The 22411-nt window shown below is 33.6% G+C and overlaps 13 protein-coding genes and 1 non-coding gene across 14 annotated transcripts; 11 read left to right on the top strand and 3 right to left on the bottom strand.

Annotated features, from left to right (window-relative positions):
• Nucleotides 1-100: 100 nt before the first annotated feature.
• Nucleotides 101-1705, top strand: NAEGRDRAFT_68379 (uncharacterized protein; the record flags this gene model as incomplete). Its single annotated transcript, XM_002676312.1, has 5 exons — nucleotides 101-398; nucleotides 520-561; nucleotides 610-641; nucleotides 691-945; nucleotides 1037-1705. The coding sequence occupies 5 exons, from the start codon at nucleotides 101-103 to the stop codon at nucleotides 1703-1705; spliced, it is 1296 nt and encodes a 431-aa protein (XP_002676358.1).
• Nucleotides 1706-2117: 412 nt separating this feature from the next.
• NAEGRDRAFT_34212 (uncharacterized protein) lies at nucleotides 2118-3943 on the top strand (the record flags this gene model as incomplete). Its single annotated transcript, XM_002676313.1, has 2 exons — nucleotides 2118-2312; nucleotides 2471-3943. 2 exons carry the CDS (start codon nucleotides 2118-2120, stop codon nucleotides 3941-3943), a joined length of 1668 nt encoding a protein of 555 aa, XP_002676359.1.
• A 612-nt stretch (nucleotides 3944-4555) lies between these two features.
• Nucleotides 4556-5125, bottom strand: NAEGRDRAFT_49617 (uncharacterized protein; the record flags this gene model as incomplete). Its single annotated transcript, XM_002676405.1, has 1 exon — nucleotides 4556-5125. The coding sequence occupies one exon, from the start codon at nucleotides 5123-5125 to the stop codon at nucleotides 4556-4558; it is 570 nt and encodes a 189-aa protein (XP_002676451.1).
• Nucleotides 5126-5205: 80 nt separating this feature from the next.
• NAEGRDRAFT_58243 (uncharacterized protein) lies at nucleotides 5206-8367 on the bottom strand (the record flags this gene model as incomplete). The annotated part of the gene is made up of 1 exon (XM_002676406.1): nucleotides 5206-8367. The coding sequence occupies one exon, from the start codon at nucleotides 8365-8367 to the stop codon at nucleotides 5206-5208; it is 3162 nt and encodes a 1053-aa protein (XP_002676452.1).
• Nucleotides 8368-8610: 243 nt separating this feature from the next.
• On the top strand, nucleotides 8611-9810 carry NAEGRDRAFT_68383 (uncharacterized protein; the record flags this gene model as incomplete). Its single annotated transcript, XM_002676314.1, has 1 exon — nucleotides 8611-9810. The coding sequence occupies one exon, from the start codon at nucleotides 8611-8613 to the stop codon at nucleotides 9808-9810; it is 1200 nt and encodes a 399-aa protein (XP_002676360.1).
• Nucleotides 9811-9991: 181 nt separating this feature from the next.
• NAEGRDRAFT_68384 (uncharacterized protein) lies at nucleotides 9992-11011 on the top strand (the record flags this gene model as incomplete). The annotated part of the gene is made up of 1 exon (XM_002676315.1): nucleotides 9992-11011. One exon carries the CDS (start codon nucleotides 9992-9994, stop codon nucleotides 11009-11011), a length of 1020 nt encoding a protein of 339 aa, XP_002676361.1.
• Nucleotides 11012-11054: 43 nt separating this feature from the next.
• Nucleotides 11055-11615, bottom strand: NAEGRDRAFT_68385 (uncharacterized protein; the record flags this gene model as incomplete). Its single annotated transcript, XM_002676407.1, has 1 exon — nucleotides 11055-11615. One exon carries the CDS (start codon nucleotides 11613-11615, stop codon nucleotides 11055-11057), a length of 561 nt encoding a protein of 186 aa, XP_002676453.1.
• Nucleotides 11616-13266: 1651 nt separating this feature from the next.
• Nucleotides 13267-15795, top strand: NAEGRDRAFT_39404 (uncharacterized protein). Its single transcript, XM_002676316.1, has one exon. The coding sequence runs from the start codon at nucleotides 13279-13281 to the stop codon at nucleotides 15775-15777; it is 2499 nt and encodes an 832-aa protein (XP_002676362.1). The 5' UTR covers nucleotides 13267-13278; the 3' UTR covers nucleotides 15778-15795.
• A 396-nt stretch (nucleotides 15796-16191) lies between these two features.
• Nucleotides 16192-17130, top strand: NAEGRDRAFT_80003 (uncharacterized protein). The gene is made up of 2 exons (XM_002676317.1): nucleotides 16192-16316; nucleotides 16536-17130. The coding sequence occupies exons 1-2, from the start codon at nucleotides 16197-16199 to the stop codon at nucleotides 17061-17063; spliced, it is 648 nt and encodes a 215-aa protein (XP_002676363.1). The 5' UTR covers nucleotides 16192-16196; the 3' UTR covers nucleotides 17064-17130.
• Nucleotides 17131-17365: 235 nt separating this feature from the next.
• Nucleotides 17366-17758, top strand: NAEGRDRAFT_4384 (uncharacterized protein; the record flags this gene model as incomplete). Its single annotated transcript, XM_002676318.1, has 1 exon — nucleotides 17366-17758. A coding segment is annotated over one exon (393 nt), but the record flags the coding sequence as incomplete, so codon positions are not given.
• Nucleotides 17759-18008: 250 nt separating this feature from the next.
• On the top strand, nucleotides 18009-18974 carry NAEGRDRAFT_68389 (uncharacterized protein; the record flags this gene model as incomplete). Its single annotated transcript, XM_002676319.1, has 1 exon — nucleotides 18009-18974. The coding sequence occupies one exon, from the start codon at nucleotides 18009-18011 to the stop codon at nucleotides 18972-18974; it is 966 nt and encodes a 321-aa protein (XP_002676365.1).
• A 199-nt stretch (nucleotides 18975-19173) lies between these two features.
• On the top strand, nucleotides 19174-20409 carry NAEGRDRAFT_80004 (uncharacterized protein). Its single transcript, XM_002676320.1, has 3 exons — nucleotides 19174-19237; nucleotides 19327-19837; nucleotides 19890-20409. Exons 2-3 carry the CDS (start codon nucleotides 19337-19339, stop codon nucleotides 20403-20405), a joined length of 1017 nt encoding a protein of 338 aa, XP_002676366.1. The 5' UTR covers nucleotides 19174-19237; nucleotides 19327-19336; the 3' UTR covers nucleotides 20406-20409.
• A 370-nt stretch (nucleotides 20410-20779) lies between these two features.
• Nucleotides 20780-21463, top strand: NAEGRDRAFT_68391 (uncharacterized protein; the record flags this gene model as incomplete). Its single annotated transcript, XM_002676321.1, has 1 exon — nucleotides 20780-21463. The coding sequence occupies one exon, from the start codon at nucleotides 20780-20782 to the stop codon at nucleotides 21461-21463; it is 684 nt and encodes a 227-aa protein (XP_002676367.1).
• A 60-nt stretch (nucleotides 21464-21523) lies between these two features.
• On the top strand, nucleotides 21524-21594 carry NAEGRDRAFT_t359. Its single transcript has one exon. It is a non-coding gene; the product is annotated as a tRNA-Gln (tRNA).
• Nucleotides 21595-22411: the final 817 nt, after the last annotated feature.

The following is a 22411-nucleotide window of genomic DNA, read 5'->3' on the forward strand; positions in this document are numbered from 1 at the left end:
AGTTTTGGCGCCAAACATTTTTAAATATTTTTGTAAACATTAAAGATTATAATAGCATTAATACAACATCATTCAAACATCAAGGAACAACATTAAAAAAATGCAACAAACTTCATCTCCTTCTGCCTTCACCCAACATCACCACTATTCCCTTCAATCGGTTCAAGTTTCTTCCTTTGATTTATCCAAGAGAGCCGTCGAAAGTGGTCGAATGGATCCCGAGAAATTTGACCAAGAATTTTCTTCAAATCCTTCATCAGCTTCATCTTTAAATGAATCAAATGATTTGATTGGACAATCAATTCCAATTTTTGAAACTTCCTTCCGAAGGGATCGTTATCAGAAAATTGTTGAACAAAAAGGATCGAGTTTGAATTTGTGGCCAAATTTTGCAAAGTGTATGTTTTTTAGAATCGAGTGATGAGGAATTTAATATTTGTGTCGATTCGGATGATGTGATGGAATTTGTATTAATATGAATTTTTAATCGAATGGAAAATTTGTTGGTGGGTTTTTTAGTTTATCAAGCAAGAGATTTTAAAGCTGGAGAATATAAAACGAGTAAGTTTTAGGAATTAATGATGTAGGAATGGCTAATGGATGAAATAGTTATTGAAATTGATTGTAAAACTTCAGAAAGTGTAAGTGTGATTTGGTAGTTTATTCTGATTGACTGATTGTTTCGAATAGCCATCATCATTCTTAATGTATTTCATGTCTAGATTCAATTCATACTCTCATAAATATGTAGTTCCAATCCTAGACACATACATTACAAAGAATTCCTGTTGTATTGTTACTCCTTACTACACTCAGGGAAGTATGCTTCGTTTACTCAAGACAAGATTGGAAAAGCAGAAATTCCTCAAAATTCAACAAATTTTGTGCTATTTTTCTCAATTATTGGAAGCTATTAATTATATTCATACTAATTTAAAGACAACTGTATGTATTGGAATGATTGAAAAATATGTAACCAATTTTTTATCCATATTTATTCGAATTGGATGGCATAATACACTGAATCAACATAAAGATGTATGGTGGAATTTCCTTAGATAACATTTTTATGGATGAAACTCTGGAGAATATTTCCTTGGGTTATGTTGGAATTCACATTCATACCATGAATTTATATCTGAACAATTATTTCAACAAGTCAGAATTGTCCATGCTTGGTGGAGCCAACTTGTTGCAATCAAAATCAGAAACGACCTATAATTCCAATAACTCTTCTGATGATCTCGATGAAAAGCAAGTTGATAATCCAGAACAGCTCACTAAAAACGATGAAATTAAGGAAATTATTTCCAAATCCTCAACTACAAATGAAGAACTAGCTGGATGGCAATATTTGGATGTTTATGCTTGTGCCATTTCAATTTATCAATTAGTGACACTCTCCCTTGATATGTCCTCTGAGGAATCTCAAAATATTGACAAGAACTCAATTCAAGCCTCTTATACCTATCAATTAGTAAGAACTTTGCAACAACAGCAACAATTATCAGAAGAAGAATTATCATATTGGAAGGAATATATCAAAAATAAGATTGGAAGAGTATATCACAATAAGAAACTCATCAATTTATTAACTGAAATGCTCAATATCAGTCAATCCAAATTAACAGCTCAAATGTGCATCAAATTACTGAAAGAAATTCCACCAGAAGACGATGACGATGAAGAAAATGCTCACTACTAGATATTTTCCAATTCAATATTCGATTCCTTCATATGTAACAATTCTTTGATTTGAATTTAACACAAAAATCTTGTAAATATATTAAATCTGCTGCTGCCTGCTGCTCTGTGTCTCGACCAATTATTCTCACTAAATGAACAAATCGGTTCATCATTAAAATTGCAACCTCACCAAACACTTTTATTGTAAACTTCATCATTTCATGCTAAAAGTAGAACATTGAAAAGTTCCAACAAACAAACACAAATAAAAATGAGCGATTACGATGATGAAGACTTGGAATTTGCCATTGATGATGAGGAAATTGAAATGACGCCAGGTAAGTGGGAGAATTGTTTGCTAATGTGTTTGTGTTTGTCGGTTATTAAAAGGTACTGGACAATCCTATCGATTTGATGAAGATGATGCCTTCATGATCGATGATGAAGATGGTACAGCCTACGATGGACAAGAGTTTGATGCAAAGGATGTTGAATATGTAATTCTCACCCAGGAAGAAATTGTTCAAGAACAAGAGAAGGAAATTGCTCGTATTGTGGAGATTGTTGGAGTGACTGATACATCGGCAAAAGTCTTGTTGAGAAAGTGTGGTTGTAAGTTTCTTCAAGTTTGATATTATTCATCAAAATGATCAATCTTATAATAATACTAATCAATAATACAATTAAATAGGGAAGGCAGAAAGAGTAAGTTAACAATATCTAGGAATAATAGTAGTCATAGTATTATAATAATAATTATTTACAATTTGATCATCAATATTAGGTTTTAAATATTTTCTTCGAGAATGGAAAGGAAGGTCTTTTGAAAGCAGCAGGTTTGAGTGAGAATGATCTTCGTGATGCTGACAGTTTGAAAGTATCGGGATGTGAAACATTTGAATGTCCACTCTGTTATGATGATGTACCTGCTGATCAATGTACAAAATTACCAGCTTGTTCTCATGCTTTTTGTAATAATTGTTGGAAGGCACACATTGAAAGTAAGATCAAGGAAGGAAAATTACAAATTCTTTGTCCTGAACTTGGATGTGCTTGTATTGTTGATGATGATCTTATTAGTCAATTTGCTAGTTCTCAAAATAAGAAGAAATTTGATGCTAAATTTATTGAATCCTATGTTGAAGACAATGTTAGTATTAAGTGGTGTCCATCTGCACCTTGTTGTGGAAGATGTGTCCGAGTTAATGTACCTCACACTACACCACTTGAAATTGATTGCAAATGTGGATGTTCATTCTGTTTCAATTGTTTGAAATTCCCACACTTACCAGCTACTTGTAATATGATGACTGCTTGGACTGTAAAATGTCAAAATGATAGTGAAACATTTAACTGGTTGGCTGTAAATACAAAAGATTGTCCAAAATGTCACACTCCAATTGAAAAGAATGGTGGTTGTAACCATATGCATTGTCATAAATGTCAACACCACTTTTGTTGGGTTTGTTTATGTGATTTCAATCACACAACATACCAACACTCTTGCGGAAGATTTGAAGAAAAGAATACTGAAAATGCCAGAGTCTCTTTGGAAAGATATTTGCACTACTATAACAGATATAAAGCTCACGAAGATTCAAGAACTAGAGAAGAAAAGACCAGAGAAGTAATCAAGAAAAAGATGGTTGAAATGTTTGAATTGAGGCCAAACTCTGCTTGGATTGAAGTTCAATGGGTTGAACAAGCCATGTTGACACTTTTCAATTGTAGAAAGGGCCTTCAATTCTGTTATGTATTCTCATACTACATGTTTGACCCTACTGCTTGTGCAGATAAGAAGATTTTAGAAGGTTGTAAAGAGATGATTAATGAAAAGATTAGACAAAGTGCCAGAAACGTGACTGAAGATAATATTGAAATGCTTGAAAATGCTACTGAAAAACTTTCTAATTTATTGGAAAAGCCAGTCAAGGACTTCTTTAATGAGAATGTTAAACAAGATGTTATGGGATGTACAGTATTGTGTGATAGTAGACTTCAATCTGTATTCAATGTAGTAAGGGAGGATCTTATGATTTCTGGCGAGTTTGGCTGTCCAAGACCAAAATCAACTGTTACAACAAGAGCTACAGCTATTAAATCAGGTCAATCAATGCTCTCACGTATGATGGAAGAAGCAGAGATTTTAAAAAACAAAAAGCAAGAACTTGAAAAGCAAAAACAATTAGCTGGTACCATTGGTACAGACTTGGATGATATCGAGTTACAAAAGGCAATTTTAGAGTCCATGAAATAAATCTACATGGTTGTGTATTTATTCATTTGTGGTGATTGATAGGATGATGAAGGGAATTGAGATTTTTGATTTACCAACATGTCTAATGATTGTTCAAAACTTCTATCTGTTAATAATAGGACTTCCTTAATATCCTTATCTGAAAAGTGCATTTCTGATAATTGTCTATACTTGTCACAAAAGTCAAATACTTTCAATTGATCCCCTCTGTATGCCTCTGTTGCAAATCTTGCTAATTCACTCGAAAATCCTGGATATTTGTAAACTTCCAAAACATTATAGTAGCACTCTACTTCTTCATCTGTCGAGAAACCAAGTAATGGGTTTGGATCCATTGTTGGAATAGCTGTGTAAGTTGGTTGTGCTTGATAGGAGTCAACCCCAGCCACTGGTGGCGCATAGGAAGAGTGTCTATAATTATTAGTTGAATTGTAATTATTGTTTGGTGATACATTGGTATTAATACCATTGATAATACTATTAGTATTACTATTATTATTATATGGAGATATTGTTCTGCCAGTATTATTTACATTTTCAATAGAAGAAGAGAATGGAATATTTACAAGTTGATTAATTGATTGTGTAAGACTTGGTGGTGGATTGGTAGTGTTAATTATTATTGATCATGAAATTATTTTGTGGAATAACTTCCTTGTTAATCTTACTATTAGTGTTATTATTGCTGCTACTTGTAGTCAATGAATCATTATTTCCTTTTGTTGAATTTAATTCTTCCAACAGGGCAATAAACTTTGCCTTCCTAGTTTTTTCCTCTTCTTCCTCTCTCTTCATCAATTCTTCAGTTCGTTTAATGTATTCCTTCTCAAAGTCTGGTCTGAAATTGTACTCGACCACCAATTCAACACTTCGTCTATTATTTAATGATGATGGTACAGTATTATTAACTTCCTCTTTCCGATCAGAATTTCCATCCATCACCACAGGAGAAATCAAACTCAACGATAATCGATTCGTAGCTGTTGATAATATCCCACTATATTGTTGTGTTTGATTATTATTATTAATAATTGATTGCCCACCTCCGGCATTGCTCGTCATCGACGGAGGTAAACTCTTCCTATTTGTCCTGCTCACAACGTTCACCAATTCAAAATCATCTTCAACGCTTTTTTCCTCATAGCGGAAAGGTCTGGCTGGAGCATTGTATTGTTGTTGCATTTTTTGTTTTGTGAAAAGGAAAAAGTAAAGATAAGAATAGAATAAAAACACGTGTTCTATTTGGGTTCTAAACTGGTAAACTAAGGTTCTAACAAATCGATTTCATCATTTTCAGAGACCTCTTCGTCTTCATCATCAGTATTGTCTTCTTCCTGTTGAGTAGATTGTTCTTCAATACTAGCCCACAAATCATCATCGAGAAATTCAATTTGTGAATCGGAGGAACATTTTCGTTTCTTTTTTGGTTGTTGTTCTACTGGAGTGGAGGATGTTGAGCTATCTTCTTTAACTTTTACATGGCATACTTCGATGGAACATCCAGCTTTCGTGAGTAGATCAATCCAAATAATTTGTTTTTCACTGAGTTTGTCTCCTGGTCCTTTGATTTCACTGAGGAGATGTTCGTGTTTTCCATCTTGCTGAATTTTCCATAATATTAAATCAGGCATTCCACTTCTATTTTCCTTAATGTCTTCTGCTAGAGTTTGGAGAATTGTTGTGGTGACCTTGATTGGAAAACATTCGGCAATAGCTAGGAGAGCTTCCAATTTTTCATTTTCCTTATTTTCGGTTTGGCTACTCGAATCATCATCATCTTGGATTTCCATTGTCATTTCCTCATCTCCATCTTCCTCTGTTGGTTCAGTAAAGGCTCTCCAATTACAACAAACAGCATTAACGCCATAATTTTCATTCCAACATGTCTTGATTTGCTCTTTCAAATATTGAGCACCTTTTTCTTCAATTTCTTCCAGTCGTTTCTTGAACTTGTCTCTCCTACGTATGTAGAATGCATCAGTCATGAAATCAAGAGGGCACGATTGGTACTTGTTCTGGAATACATATGGTATTGATGAGTCAAAAACAATATTCCACATTACTAGCATAAACATCATGGCCCACAAAGATCCTTCAGAGTGTGCTCCTTGCATACAATTCTTCATTTCATAATGTTCCATAGCAAAATCTTCCACACTCACAATTGTTTCGTTGTCCTTATGTGAAATAAAGTGGTGTTTCTTTTCTCTATATTTTCTATTTTCTAACTTTTTTGTTTTCCCTTGAATGTATACTAATTTGGGTGGTTTAACATTGGTGGAGATGAATTTATCAATTACTGAGCTTTCTTTGGATAGGGAAGAATATAGTTTCGAATTGATCTTTTCCAACTTTTTACAAATTCTAAAGTAGCGTTTTTCAAGAGCATACAACTTGTTAGGCGGCAAACTAATACTCCTAGCAAATACAGAACCAGTCTCATTGAAAATTCCAGCCTTACAAGATTGAAGAGCATTCTTATAGGACTCTTCAGTTTTCAAATGTTCATAATCGAGTGCTAGTCTATTATAGAACTCTCCTCTTTTACCTATCATGAATGGTGACTCTATTATTTGCTTGGTATATTGTATGGCCAATTCATAATTCTTATTTCTCTCTAACACCTTAACACAGAACCACAAGAGTCTTCCATAAATGTATCCACATCTAAATCTTAATAAATAATAATCCATCGTGAAATCTGAATTGGATTCCTCGTACATTTTCTTCAAAATTGAGGTATCTTGCTCCAATCTTGATGCGATATCTTTTGCAAAATTATTGAATTTTTCAACAATTCCATCTACATTACTCTTTTGAATCATATCCAATCTCATTTCTATGGTTGAAAGAAGTGCATCTTGTGAGTTTTGTGCATCTTGGCCATTCTGTTTGTTAGGAGTTGGATCAGGAACGTCAATCGAATCCATCCATGTATTGGCGATATCAAATGCTTCTTCGTATTTGATAAAATCCTCTCGAGAACTGAACAAGCTCTTTTGTTCTTGAATTTCATATTTTGGGAAGATTGCAATCTTCTTTTGTTCTAAAATCATAATGGTTGCGTTATCAGCTGATTGTGAAAGAAAATAGAGGTGATGAATACGTTTGAAAATAGTTTTCCCATATGATCCTAATCTATAGTACATTGATTCAATTTCCTTGCTAGAAGTTGATGCTTTTGCAATAAGTTTCAGGATGTCAGATGGTCTCATTATTGTTGGATCTGAATCTTTGGCACTATCATCTAGTGGTTTTGATTCGGTCGGCTCCTTCTTTTTGAGAAAGGTAAGCTTCTTTTGTTGTTTCCCATCGCTTCCAACAGAGTTCAATGACTCTGGTTTGGTAATTATTGTTTTGATAAGGTCTTGTTTTGGAGAATCTGTTGTCTTTTTGGATTTTTCTTTTTTTACAATATTACTGAGATTCTTCTTGTCTATAATTGCTTTCAATTGCTTGTTTGTAAATTCAGATAGCAAGCTTTTCAAATCGTCAATATTCCACTCAGTTGATGATTGTTCCCTATCCACAATAGATAAGCTGTCAACCAGCTGTACACTACCAAGATGTGAGAGTGCCTCTTTCACACTCTTGCAACATATCACTTGATTTTTCTTTCTCTCCTCGCTATCCTCTTCATTAATATCTATGGTTTTTTCCAACTCTTTCTTATATTTATCCAACTCGGTTTTTGTGAAATATTTCTGTTTTCTATTAAACATTCTAATATACAATCGTTGAGATGCTGTACAAAGATTTTTAAAATTACTGATATACTGCTTTTCTTCATCGATAAATAGATGGCCATCTCTCTTCATGACAGTATCCAAAATTTCCAAAAAGTGAAACAAGTAATAGCTTCTCACTCCATCAAATGAATCCTCTTCATTCAATCCCTGTGAGTCTAAGTTACCAAATCGTTGCTGACTATCCTGCTTGACCAAATCTGTAAGAGGTGAATTATCAAGAATGGTCACAACATGTGAATCGTGATCTTTTCCACCATCAATATCAATAATTGCTGATGAGAATAATTTACCACCATCGGAAGAGGAAGGAGTTCTGTTGACCATTTCACCAACAAGATTGTCATCATCATCGAGAATAATCAGGGCATCCTCTGCAGTATTTCCCTGTGAATCTACCTCCGAAATACTTCTCTTCTTCGGAGTCACAGAAGAAGAATTATTATTACCTTTCGAAGGCTGGAAGAAGGAAAGAATTGAAGCTGATTTAACTCCAGGAGAAATTGATTTCTTTTTTGATGACAGACTACTACTTGTACCAGGTGTTGATGATGAAGATTTCTTGCTACTTGCACTTCCACCACTTTGGCTTTTACTTGACGAAGGTGTCTTTGGTGATGGTGTGATGGAGTTTGCACCCTTCTTGTGTTTGCTGGAAGTGGGTGTTTTTGGAGGCATTTTTTTGGCGGTATTTTATGAATATGCTCTAAAGTTGAAATTCTTTATGTTGAAAAGATTACAATGAACAAGTATTTCATTTTGAAAATTACTCAATTTAACCAAATGGTTCCCTCATGCCTCTAATAGGAACTGGCTTTATATTGAATATGTTCTTAGATTTCATACACTGTTGAGATTGTTTTATCAATTTGTTTTTTCGCGCCAAAAATGAACGTTTAAAAAATTAACAACATAAAAAAAATGCCTCACAATGAAAGCATAATGTTCTCACCACCTCCACCAATGAGAGACTCACTCTTAACTGGTGGTCTGAGTTTAATAACCGATCATCATGGATCATCACTCCTTGGTGATAATAGTCGCATGATGGACCAATCCGAAATGACATCAGAATTAATTATTGGCAATGATTTTGAAAATAACAAGAAGTTAACCTTCCTCCACTTACACGACACGGCACAAAACAAATTGGAAGATGAAGAAAGTGAAGGCTCCGTGATGAAAAGCCAACTCAAAAAGCTCTTGTTTTTGTACCAAGAATTGTGTACTAAAAAGATGAGCATGGAAAGATTAGAACATTTGGATGAGAGTGGAAATGTGGTGGATCGTTTTAAGGGATCGATGAATTTTGATGAGAGCCACATTCAACAGGAAAAGAAGGAATACAAGCAAAAGAAGAAGGAAACCAACATGTTATCGGAAGAGTTGGAAACCAAGACTAAGATTTTACATGAAAAGTTTGCTCATCTCAAGAGTTTGAAACAAAGATATGAGGAAATGTTTGAAAAGTTGGAGAATCCAGACCTTTTAGAAGATAGCACATCACTAATTGATATTATGACAGATAATACACCTGCAGTTGAAGAACAACAAATAGTAGATAACCATTCTCAAGATGCTGATAGTCAAGACAATCAAGGAGGTATGACTGTCGTCGATGAAGAAGATGAAATTGGGAAAGAGCCAAAAACACTTGATGAATATCTGGGAGATACCAGAAAACGTCTCTCATTCTCTGATGTTGGAGCAGAAGAAGATATTGAAGAAGAAGAGGACGAGGACGAAGAAGAAAGAATTATTCCAGTTCAACCTCCAAAGCCAATTGAAAACTTGACCATCCTGTCTGCTGTGAATGAATTCAAATTCCTCAAATGGTGTAACAATATTGAAATTATAGACTGTAGAGAATTCCATTCGAAACAAGTAGTAGAAGTTGAATTGAAGATACCTCTTTCAGCAGATCAAGTTACCAAACTGGATGTAGTCCTCTCATTCAACAAACATTACAAAGAACCTGCTTTAATTTCAGTAACATGTGCTCAACCAATTTCATCGCAGAGAATTGACTTTTCTGACATTATTCAGCGAGCCATTTACCTTAACGACGTACCTTATTTATTCTCTGCAATCTCTAGTAGAGTTCGCAGCTCGAAGAAATAATCTCTTGTAAATATAACCAAATAAACCTAGGACTTATTTATTAATGTTATAATATTGAATTATTTGAAGGATTACAATTTCCTTGTTTTACCTTCTTTTTAAAAGTTACCGTTACACAATTTTGATTGTTATTTAAAATTTTAATGTGATCAAATAGCAATTAAATCAAAAAAAAGGCAGAATGACACAAGTGATATCCGCTCTCGAGATTCACTCCCAACTCCACGCCAAGAAAGTTGGTGACACCATCACTGTCAATTCACAATCCTATCCTATTCGCCTTCGCTCATCAAACAAATGCAAATTTGTTCATGTGGAAAACATTTGTTTTATTGAACAAAATGAAAAATCCAACTCAAAATATGGAGAGAGAGCTCGCGATGGTGAAAAGATCACATGGATTGTTACTGGTTCAAAATGGGGATTAATTTGTGACGATTCAGTGGAAGAAACATGTAGTGTTTTGAATGAAGATGGAGAGTTGACTTGTGGTACTTTTGTCAAGTTGGATAAGAAGACTCTAGTTGATATTCATGGCGCCCTCCATGATTCCTCTCAAAAATCCATTACAATTCAAGGAAAAACATTCAAGAAAACATGCAAGAATAAGTGTAATTTATTTGAAATTAATTCCAGTCAATTCATTGAACAAAACAAGACAAAGAACAGTGATTATGCAAAGAAAGCAAAGAAGGGTGATAAGATTACTTGGGTTATGGTTTCAAATGTGAGTGGATTCAATGCTCATAAATCATGGGGACTCATCATGAATGGAGAAATAGAGAAGGATTGTCTCCTCTTCCAAGAAGAGGATGATGATAATGAACAAGCTCAAGTTGTGGAACCAACAGAAGAAGAGGATAAACAACAAGAATCCAATAAGGAAAACAGCACTCCAAAAATTCTCTATGAATCTGTTTCAGCTATTTCATCAGAAAAGAAAAATGAAAAGCTCAGATATGCCACCCCAGTCAAGAAACTCCAACACAAAAGAAGTCTTGATAAGAGCTCTCCTTCTCTCTTCTCTTCTCCTGCCTCAAGTGAGAAATTGATTCCATCTACACCTCCTTCAATAGTGAAATGTTCACCTCTAGAACAAGTTTTGGAAATTCCAGTACGTTCGAGAACGACTCGTAGAAAGAAAAACAAGAAAGACTCCTCTCCGTTGTCTAAGAACTTTGCCCCTGTTGTAAATCAATAATAAGCACGTTTGGAACTTGTTTAAATAAATTTATAACTTATATCTAAAAGTAAGGTGCAACAACAGTTTTCTTTGGTTTTTGAATTGCATGACTGAAATGAACAGATGTCAAATTAGGTTCCCCTGCCTGAACTTTGAAATAATAATAAGCAAGTGCACCAATAATAAAAATGTAACAGCACCCAGACACAACAAGACCAAAGCCAACTGTAGTGACAACTATCACTACAATGGTTGTAGGTGTATCAATACTAGTGTTTGTTTTTCCTTGAGATTCAGATAATATTTCCATTGTCTCCCAATTCAAAGAGTGTATGAAAATCTTGTCTTTGGATTTGATAACTTTCAATCTCTTATTTGATGAAACCCAATTAAGCTCCTTCTTAAGTTGAATCTCTTCATTATTCAAGTCAAGTTTCTTCACTTGATTGTCAAGGGTGGTAATGAACAAGTTGTTCCGGGAACATTGCATGGAAGACACCGAATTTCCAATTTCATAAACAGTACTCCTTCCACCTTCCTTATTAATTGCTGTCAATACCCAACTCGCCTCCATTCTTGCTGTCTTTGCCAAGAGGTACAGGTTTCCAGAGCAAAATTTCATTTTCATGTCATCAGCTCTCTCAGTCCAAGAATAGAAGATACTTGAGCCACCAGTCTCTGCTTCCACTTTCTTAATAATATTATTATCTTTTTTATAATCAAAGAGGTCGATAAGATTTCAAGCAATAACTTACCTCGATCAGCCATGTAAATATCATTTGTCTTTGAATCAACAGTAATTGATGAAATATGATTCATATTCAAGTCCATTCTCACAATATTAGAAATATTTCTTGTTGTCATGTCCAGCACTTTAATATTGTTACCAGATTCTATCCATATTAAATTTCCTTTCCACATGTTCAATTCTCTAATGTTCCCAACTGCTTCAAGGTTGTTTGGGCAATTAGCATCATCTCCCTTACCCACCTTTGAATAATAAATAAGGACAGCAAATATTTGCTATTACATACCATTAATGTGCTGATCATTCCATTCGTTAACTCCACTTTCCTTATTGTATTATTCTCAACAAAGAATAGGACATTATTCTCTTCATCAAAATAAGAATTGTAAGCCTCTATTGTTAATTCATAACTGTTCTCCTCTCCATCACCACTGCCAACAACAGTACACTGTTCATGTGCTGCTTTCGAGATGTTCCAATTTGATTTGGAGCTCACAATAACCGCTATGACTATCAAGCTGACTAACAAAATTATATAACCAGCAACCAATTTTCTATTTCCTATACACAAATTGTTCTTCCTCATCATGAATGATACGTTCGAACGTCTTTGCTTTCGAGGGTTCCTCTACTACAGTTTTTTATTTGGAATGCTATCATTCAAAAGAGTGCGCTCTGGTTTGCAATTACAACCCCACGAAACACCTTAAATATTTTTGGCACCCTTAGATTTGGAAAAATAAAATTCTTTACCAACCCTGACAAATGGTTGTAAAGAGCAGCGAATAATAGATGATTTCTTAATTATCTTTACATGGATTGTTATCATCATTATCTTATACAATGGTTGCTTAAGTATCAATCTTGTAATAATGAACATACATCGAGGAAGATATTCATATTATCACAGCTCCGAAAAAATGCCTGAATTCGAGTGGTAGGTTATCTGATAAAAGATTTTTTCATTAAATTTATTTATTTTACTCTCCGATTTGAACATATCATCATGTTAACAACAACAATAATGATGATACTAATAATAACATATTTATTTGGATATAGGAAACCAAAACTTCGTAATTATAAAGCAGAGAATACCGATATTGATACTCTCTACTCGAATGGATTGATCAAGTTGGGATCTGCTCAATCAGCTGATCATCCACTCTCAAAGAAGAAGACCGTCAATGCCACAAAGGTTGTTGTTGTATCAGAAAATCCTCTCTCCGTAGATCCTTTGAGTGGTGGTGCCAGTCAATTCCTTGATCCTCTGTCAACAGCTAATAATAATGATAACCAACCTTCCCTCATCATCTCAGGACAACTCAATAGACAAATTGGTTCCAGACAAAAAGTTGGATATTTAAACTGGGCCTTCAAGAGACAAAAGTACTTAAAGAAGTACACAACAGATAAAAACATTCCGATCATATCGGTATGTAGTCATCACAAAATATTTAAATTTAAATTAATTAATATTTAGAATATTATGGAAGAAGAAGAAGGCAGAGTTATTAAACTCGAGGACAGATTAAAGATGAGATTAGATGAATTGGATAAGGAAGAAAAAGAACAAGATACACAATATATGGCTCAAAAGGATTATCTTCGCCATTTGGAAAAGTTAAACGATGAATTGAAAGATGCTTGGAACATACATAATGATCGTGTTAAATCTTTAAAGATTGTCATTAAATGTTCTAAAATTCTCGGAAAAAGCACTGTTCCTCAATTTTACCCAAGTATGTTTGTATTGGTCAGTGAAGTTTTGGATACTTTTGGAAAATTGGTTTATAACAGAATTAAGGAGAAGGCTAACCGTACTGATCCTATCACTGGTAAAATTATTTCCAAATTACCAAAGGAATTTTCCTTACATGATGTTACTGAAGATGCTAAAGAAGTTTGTAGAAATTGGCATTATAAGGTTGCTTCTATTCGTGAACTTTTAGGTAGACTTTATTTGGAAATGACAATTTTGTCTAGTTATAGATTTATTTATGATGGAGATGTCAGACTCAAGAAAGATTTTGTTAGAATTGCAAAGGAAATTAGAGGTATTGGTGATCCACTTATTGCCAACTATGCTCGTTGCTATTTAGCAAGAAAAGGGTTTGAATTGATTCCAGATGAAAAGGAATATTTAATGATCTTGTTCGATGATTTTGTCTATACACAACAACAAATGGAAGAAGAGCACTTTACCAAATTCCTCAACAAGGTTGGTATCAATAAGGGTCAATACTTTGATCTTTTAGCTCCTGCTCTCGATTGGATTTTGGAAGTTTTGGGTAAGGATGCTGGAGAACCACTTTTCCACAAAGTTTTAGATAGATATCAAAAAGAAGGAAAATCAAGTGCCATCTTCTTGAACAGTATCATCAATTCATTTGAAGCTCACTTGGTTGCTCAAGCTGCCTCCATTCTTATTTATGAAATTAAGAATTGTGACGATTCTCTCCCTAGACATATTCTTTTCAAATCTTTGGGAGAACAATTTTGCGTTTGTCCACCAGATGACAAGAACAAATTGGAACTCTTGAACGAAATTTGGAAATTTGTTACAACCATGAAGGAAATTGTTGATTATACATCAGTTGTTGAAGTCTTTATTGAATTTGTCTGTAAATCATTTTCTCTCAAGGAAGTTGGTATTTTACTCAGAGACTTGCTTCAACACTTGAAGAATAGTGGTATGACAACATTTGAAATTGTGGAAGCTGACATTCAAAATATTCTCTTGACAATTTTGGAAAATACTGATGATTTTATCAAGGCATTCAATCTGCAACAATTCTTGCCACTTTTTGACATGCTTTCGAATATTAGAAGAGTTGAAGTCAGTAAGGGAATGTTGAAGGCATTTGCAAAGAGAAAGAGCACAACAGCAGCTGATCCTGTTGTTATTAGCTCCTTGTTCGATCTTGCACAAACTGTCCAAAACTCTGTAAATGAACTCTCACAAGATTTTGAAAAGGAAGAAGTTTGTGAAGCTCTCGTTGGCTTTGTAAATGGCATTGACTTTGGTATGGCATTGGAAAAACAACTCAACTTTTTCGTTGATTGCAGAAAATCATTCTCAATGTTTGATAGCATTAATGAAGCATTAATCACCAAGACATTGAATATGATTGCTAAAACTTACAAATTTGTGAAGGCTCAACACTCTACCAAGACAAGTTCCTTTGTCAAGGCATGTATTTCCTTCTGTCACATTACAATTCCTTCCCTCTCTAATCTTTTCAAGAGAACCAAACTTTATGTTTTGAGTGGGCAATATGCAGTCATGAACAATTTACTTCCTCAAGCAAATTCATTATTCAAGCTTGCCATTGAAACAATTAACAGTATTCCAAGAATTGAAACACTCGCTGATAATACAGTTATAGATAATACTGAAGATTTGGTTTCATTGATTTGTTTCATTTCCAGTTGCTTTGTTTCAGTTCCAGGTCACCCTGAACAAGGTCCATTCTATCTTATGAGAGGTTTATTGAACTTGATTCAGGAATATGATTGGGGAGTTGGATCAGATGCCAAGATTCGTCTCTTCATCTACACCTTATCAACATTAAGTGCCTTAGCTCAAGAAAACCTTCCATACACTTACACAGGTGTGAGCAGTAATGATGAATTGTTCATGGAAGATGACGATTACAAACAACAAATTATTGCTATTGGTAACACTATAATTGGAAAGACTGTAGAGGAAATAATGTCGCTAGGTAAAGATGAAGATTTCTCCTCGAAGAGGAAGCAAGCATTGTGCGCAGCAGAATTGCTCAACTCTATTGTATTTATATCAGCATTTAATAATCAATTGTTAGGACTTGTTGGAGATTTGTACAAATTAGCTCAAAATGATGACCAAGCACGTAAGATTGTAAACAACATTAAGAATAATGTCAATTATCTTGCCACCTCAGATCGTCTCAATGTTATTGGTTACTCCTCCAAAGAACCAATCATGAAAAAACAATTCAAATTGGACAAGCAACAATTTACCGTTTTACAATCTAAAGTTTTCTCTCAATAATAAATTTATTCTATTTTAACAAATTTCTAGAAATAATATTTAATAATAATAGAAATAATAAATAATAATATTAAAAATTAACAAATCTGATCCATTGATCCTGAATAGATAATATTATCTCCAATAATTAACATTTAATTTACTAGAATACTATCTACCATTTAAACACCTCAATAAATTTTCTAAAACCAAACTCAAAGGTCCCACAATGGAAAACTGATCGTTCCTTGATTACTCCTACACTTCTCCAATCAGCCAATCAATAAAACAGTTCGGATTGTAAAAACATCCGTCAGTTGTTTTTTAACCTTCAAGCAATGTCAAACTCACTATCACAGCAGCGATGTTTCACTTTGCGCAACAGAATTTTTTCACACCTTCTTTTGATACTCAGCCTCTTGAATTGACCATTAAAAAAAATGAAGTCAATTATCTGTGTCACACTTTTGCTCATTGCATCAGTTTGTTTCGTCAGTGCTGCTCAACACTGTCTCAGCAATCAATTCACTGCTTCCATCTTGTTGATGGATCCAAAGAAGGTTTGTGTTTGTACTTTCGAATAATATTTTTTATTCTAATTTCTAATGCGATTTTCTTTCATACAACAATCACTTGTGCTTTTTAACAATATGATAATTTTTACAATATCGATTCCATGATATTCGAAATATTTGCAATATAACAACAAATTTTAAACTATACGATCAATCACATTTGAATAATAATCTAAATAATTCATCTATCACAACAAAAAACAGCGTTACGACGACTTCCACAAGGTCTACTTTGATGAATATTCCCAACAACAAAGAATTGATATTCACGAATTGGATCCTAATGATAAGCACGTTTCCATCTTTTTGAAGCACAACATTGCCAAGATGTACATTTATGATCAAACTGCCAACACTTGTACTTCTCACCCACTCGAAGGTAAATTGCCAGCCTTCTGTTTGGCTAACAATGCTACCAAGGTTGATCAAATCACTATTGGTGGTTCCTTGAAGGCTGATGTCTGGGAAGAAAAGGTCTTTGGTTGGACTTCTCGTTTGATCTTGGCTGCTGATTCCTACATTCCAATTAACATCTTGTCCAAGGGTGGTCATTTGAATAATCATATTTTCGAAGAGTGGTTGGACGTAAAGAACACCATTGAATCACCAGCTGTTTTCCAATTGCCAACTGCTTGTTTGAATGTTCAAGATAACAAGAGAAATGCTGCTGCTCCAGAAGCCTTGTTGAATCAAGTTGCCAGACTCAATGCTCCATTCACTAAGAAGCTCTAAATGATAATGATTGAATGTTAATCATTTTAAATAAAGCTTTTTGAAAGAGTATTTTCAATTTGAAGTATATATGTATTGATTGTTAATTTATGAAATTCTTAATGCTTAAAAGTGAGAAAATTATTGAATTGTAAATAGATGACAATACAGCATTTGATCATCACAAAAATAAGTATTTAAAAAATTCAAACAAATAATTTTTAAAAATTTAAAAAAACAAGTTGAAGGAGAACCTTCCGATATCAAAATTATCATCAACATAATAGTAAAATATGAGTGAATTAAAAGATGCTCTCGATTTAAATGTCATGGTACGATATCTGAGATTTTCAACATCTTTGGGAAGCTTTGATGTCGAACTCTATACACACCATGTTCCTATGGGTTGTAAATACTTTTCCGATCTTGCTTTAAGTGGATACTACAATGATACATTGATTCATACCATACAACCTAACCATGTTTTTATTGGTGGAGATCCAACAAATACAGGAAGAGGAGGAAAGGAATGGAATGGATATTTACAGGAAATTCCTACAAGTAAATTGAAACATACAGGAGCTGGAATTATTGGACTTTGTGAGAATTCACAATTTTACGTGACATTGTCTCCTTCACCTTGGAATGATGGAAAATATTTACCAATTGGAAGAATTTGTAAAAATATGAAAACGATAAAGAGTATTTCACTTGTTCCTGTTGGAGGAGGAAGTAATGGTGAAGAGGATTCGACAACACCACTTGAGGAAATAATGATTTATTCCATTCAAGAAATTGAATCTATTGCAGAAGAAGAATAAATTTAATTTTTGAAATTTAATTTCAAATTAAATTCATTCTTTAATAATTAATATTAATATTAGCATAGTCATAGTACCTTATTTAAGGAGGATTAATTTTAAATATTATGAAATAATTAATTAATATTTCACTATTTAAAAAAAAATGACTCGATTCATTATCAATCTACCTGATGAAATTATTTTTGAAATACTCATGATGGTTTCGAATTCAATTCCTTCCATGATGAATTTAGGAATGTCTTGTTCATCATTTTGGGAATTAATAACTCAACGAGGAACACTATTATGGACTAGTGTATTGGAAAATATGGCTGATCAAGATCCGAGCCGTTTTAAAAGGAAAACAATTTCCCTGTTGTATGTACCAATGTTGCCAACAGACAAGTGCCAGAAACTATTAAGAGTTATTAGACACCAATATCGATTTGAACTCAAAAAGAAAATTGTCTCAGCAGCAAAACAACTTGAATATCAAGATAAGGTTCTCTTTGTGGAAACTGTAAAATTTAATGATGAGATTACTATGAAATTGGTTAATTCAGTCATTGGATCTATAAAATCCTATTATTCACCAGAAAATTTCGTTAACAAATTTGGTGGGTCTATGGGGGTATTATGTGATTTTCTAAGGCAGCACCAAATGGCAAATTTTACAATAGGAGAAGTAATAGATCATTTCTATAAAAAAAAGAATGCACACAAACATTTAAATCCAAAAGTCAGAGATGAAATTTCAGAATTGTACAAAGAATTTACTATGAAACATGTTGCACAAGGTATATACAGTGTTTTACCACTGTTGGGATTTGCAAAGAATGCAGATGATGCTCTCCTTCTATTAACGTTTATTTATCTTGAATGTCCAATATATGAAACACTAAATCCTAATAATACTTATTTTCCAATGGAAACATTTACAGGATTCGAGTTGGATCAGAAGAAAGTTTTATTGGGAAAACCTTTTTTGGATATTATTCAAAATCATCTGACAAAAGTTTCTTTATGCTCAAAAAAATTGGATAATATTACAACTATTCAACAAGCCATCTCTCAATTCAATGATCAAGTTTATGGACCAACCAAAGTACTTCACTTTGAAATTTTGTAAACTTTGTAACCGTATTTCAAAAATGTTCCTCAACGAATTTTCCTTTTCACCAAGCACCAAAAACAAGCTGTTTCGTATTAAGCATCTAACGGTTATTTATCATACCTATCACTACAATAAAAATCTTCCACAGTTGTCAAGTTGGCTTTTTTGAGCGCTCGCATGAAAAAGCTCAATTATAAAACATTCAAAAAAATAGGAAAACTTCAAATTTATCCACCATCACATTGTTTTGAAAGATTTTCATCATTACTGTTAATTTGGTAGGTTGAAAGATTTAGGATAACGTGTTGATTATAACTTTTATCCGTGTGATGATCATAAAATCATTTTAATTTCATAAAATGTTTAGTAGTATAAAGATGACATCGGAAAGTGTAGTAGACTCAAAGATTGAGCATCATCATAATTGTAAAGATCATCATCACCATCATGGTGATGATTGTTGCAAAAGGTCCAATGATCATAAAGAGTGCCATCACGATAATACCAATACAAAGCATATTCATCATCAAAATCCAAAAAGGAAGAGAAATGGATGTGCTATTTGTGGGTTAATGCAAATTATGAATCCATTCCCTGCAACTGGTAATGTTGATGATTATGAACCAACTAAATTTGAGGAAGCAATGAATGTATTGACTCATTTGTTGCCAATAGCCATTTTTACATACTTTTCGAATAGAATGTTTGTGGAAAATTTGGTCAACTCATCAGAAGAAATGTTTGTGGCATTGGTTTTTTGTATTGGGATGTGTATTTTGTTTCTAGTTTCGAGTACTTATCATTTTGTTTGTCTAATTTATGGAAAAAATCACCCAAATGTTGATTTTTTCAGATCTATGGATTATGCCACTATTTATGTGAGTATTTTCTAGTATTATTCTTTACTAATTTATGGAATATTTTGTCAAGATTTTCATTGGTGCCTCCTATACACCATGGTTGGCTCTGGTTCCACTTGGAGAGGATGGAACGTTTGGAAAAGGTTTTGCAGTTTTGGTGTGGAGTATTGCAGTTATTGGACTCATCAAATCTTACAATACCAAATTCTTACCTCAAATTGAAAGTGTTGTCTTGTTGAATTTGATGGGTTGGGTTGCTATTATAATTATTCCACCAGCTCTATTTACACACGTTCCAATTGAGGCTTTTATTTTCTTATTGATTGGAGGTATTTTCTATTCGGGAGGATGTTTCATTCTCAAATATGGAGATGGTAGAATACCAGCAGCTCATGCCATTTGGCACATGTTAGTGAACTGTGGAGTGTTATTCCATTTCCTAGTAATGGAAGTTTATTTGATTAAATTGGATACACATTTTAGACCTGGTGATGAAATGCCACTCATGGTCTATGAACAAGTGATTGAGGCATGGAATTCGAATAGAACTTGGCACTTCCCAGCCTTTAATGTTTTGTATAGATAAATTAAGTATTTTGGTACCTAAATTTGTTGGAAGACATTCCAAGGAAAGTAGTCTAATATTTCATTCTCAAGGCCATTCATATCATTAATTCTCAATATTGTAAACATTGAACTAACATTTAAAAAAGTTCATACAAGATTATAAAAAAATGCAACACAACTATCCTTTCCGCAAGTCGCTTAGAATTTTCCTCCTCTCCCTCATTTTAATCTTCATTGGTGTTATAGTTGTGAAAAGTTCAACTGTGTGGATAAGCGTAGTGACGAAATTCTACAATTCCTCCGTTATGAAACTGATAGGAATTTGTGGTGTTTGGTACGTTAATGTTCCTATGTAAATAATTATTCTTTACTTCCATTTGTTAAATATATTTAATGATTGAAATTAAAAGCTCAATTCCTGAAGGAAGAAATCCATCACAAATTTACGATAATTTCATAGTGAATAGCATGGAACAGAATATAAATGTACATTACTTTGCATTGAGTGAGAATCAGGCCCCATTGGTAACAACGAATACTGATCAACAATTACAAGTGATAATCGATCAGGTGGTGAGTAAGCAAACTATAATTGTCATTTCGAGTGAATCCTACACGACGAATATTCTCTTTTCTATCACTGACAAGTACTCAATAGTGAAGAGTAACTTCCTTGCCAATATTCAATATATTTTGGTTAATTCAAAATTTAAGGCAACTTTCAAGTTTAAGGATGAAAGTCTTTCTTCTCAGATAACTGTTAAATACTATTGTGATGATTTGTGTGGAGCTAATACATTTATTTCAACTAAGGATGCTTATATTTGGAATAGTGGAGGATCAACTATGGAATTGGAAATGAGACAAAGAATTGGAGCTAATTATACTACATACATTGGGTGTGACAAATCTTCCAGTTTTACATTTATGAATCCAATTAATGAGTGTGAAAATGGTGACACTAATTTAATCATTACTGTAGTGTTATCTGTAGTTTTAGGTAGTTGTTGTTTGGCATGCCTTTGTACGTGCTTATTTTCTATCCTAGGTTGTTTAATTAAGTTGGCCCTTAATTAATAAAAGGAATCAAATTACGGATATGGATTATCAGAACATTATTTTCATAATGAATGTGCTCGTCTCGTGGTGTAATGGTAGCATAGTGGACTTTGAATCCATTGACGGAGGTTCGATTCCTCCCGAGACGGTAACGTGGCGAGCCATAAGTTTTACATCTTAGGTATTTACGTTTATCTCCTCAAAAATTCCAAACTTGCGATTGAGAGGATTCTATTCTTTTCCTGCTTGATGAATTACAATAATTACTACATGAATTTCTTGGTATTTAAGGTAGTTCTAGTTGTAGATTTATAATATTAAATTCCATTCAAGCTCACTTCTCTGCAGAATATTTCTTGCTTCACACTCAATGATGAAATTGGAGAGAAAGGAGATTTATCTCCTCAATCTTATTATAAACTTACGCTTAAGTGGGGTAATTATTAAGGTGTTGGCAATTTGGCTTGAGAAGATTGAAGGACTTGAACATGGTTGTCAATTCTTATTAGATACCAGCTCTGCTCAACCAACCTTGCACATTTCTTTCACAAATGTTGTTGCTGCTGTTAATCCTCAAAATGGGCAAATAATGAGAACAACAACTTTCAATTTAGGCTTTAATCTTTCTCATCAATCATTTTTGACTGTGGGAAGAGATTTCTTGGCGATTCCACTTGCCAATTCAGTTGTTATTCTTGACAAACTTACTTTCAGATTCATTTGGTTGGAAGAAAGGGAAATATATTTCATAATACTCAATGTCTTCATGTTCAAACTTGATATCAAGAGATACCAATTCATTCTTCTTGACATGTAGGAATTATGACGGATCATACACAGCATTAAGATATGACGTTTCAAACACCAAAGTTAATACCAATTCAATGCTTGGCATTCCACGTGTTTGTTCCAATTAAATTCCTGTAGATGTTTATGATTCACATTTTGGTAATGATGCTACGATCT

Source organism: Naegleria gruberi (genome assembly GCF_000004985.1).
Source record: "Naegleria gruberi genomic scaffold NAEGRscaffold_28, whole genome shotgun sequence".
Taxonomy (NCBI): domain Eukaryota; phylum Heterolobosea; class Eutetramitea; order Acrasida; family Naegleriidae; genus Naegleria; species Naegleria gruberi.

What these genes read in the sequence shown, in the direction of transcription:
- NAEGRDRAFT_39404 (XM_002676316.1), top strand. Translation starts at nt 13,279, where the DNA reads ATGAGATTAGATGAATTGGATAAGGAAGAAAAAGAACAAGATACACAA.
- NAEGRDRAFT_80003 (XM_002676317.1), top strand. Translation starts at nt 16,197, where the DNA reads ATGAAGTCAATTATCTGTGTCACACTTTTGCTCATTGCATCAGTTTGT. An exon ending in TGTTGATGGATCCAAAGAAG is followed by an intron (nt 16,317 to 16,535) that starts GTTTGTGTTTGT and finishes AACAAAAAACAG; the next exon opens with CGTTACGACGACTTCCACAA.
- NAEGRDRAFT_80004 (XM_002676320.1), top strand. Translation starts at nt 19,337, where the DNA reads ATGACATCGGAAAGTGTAGTAGACTCAAAGATTGAGCATCATCATAAT. An exon ending in TGGATTATGCCACTATTTAT is followed by an intron (nt 19,838 to 19,889) that starts GTGAGTATTTTC and finishes TATTTTGTCAAG; the next exon opens with ATTTTCATTGGTGCCTCCTA.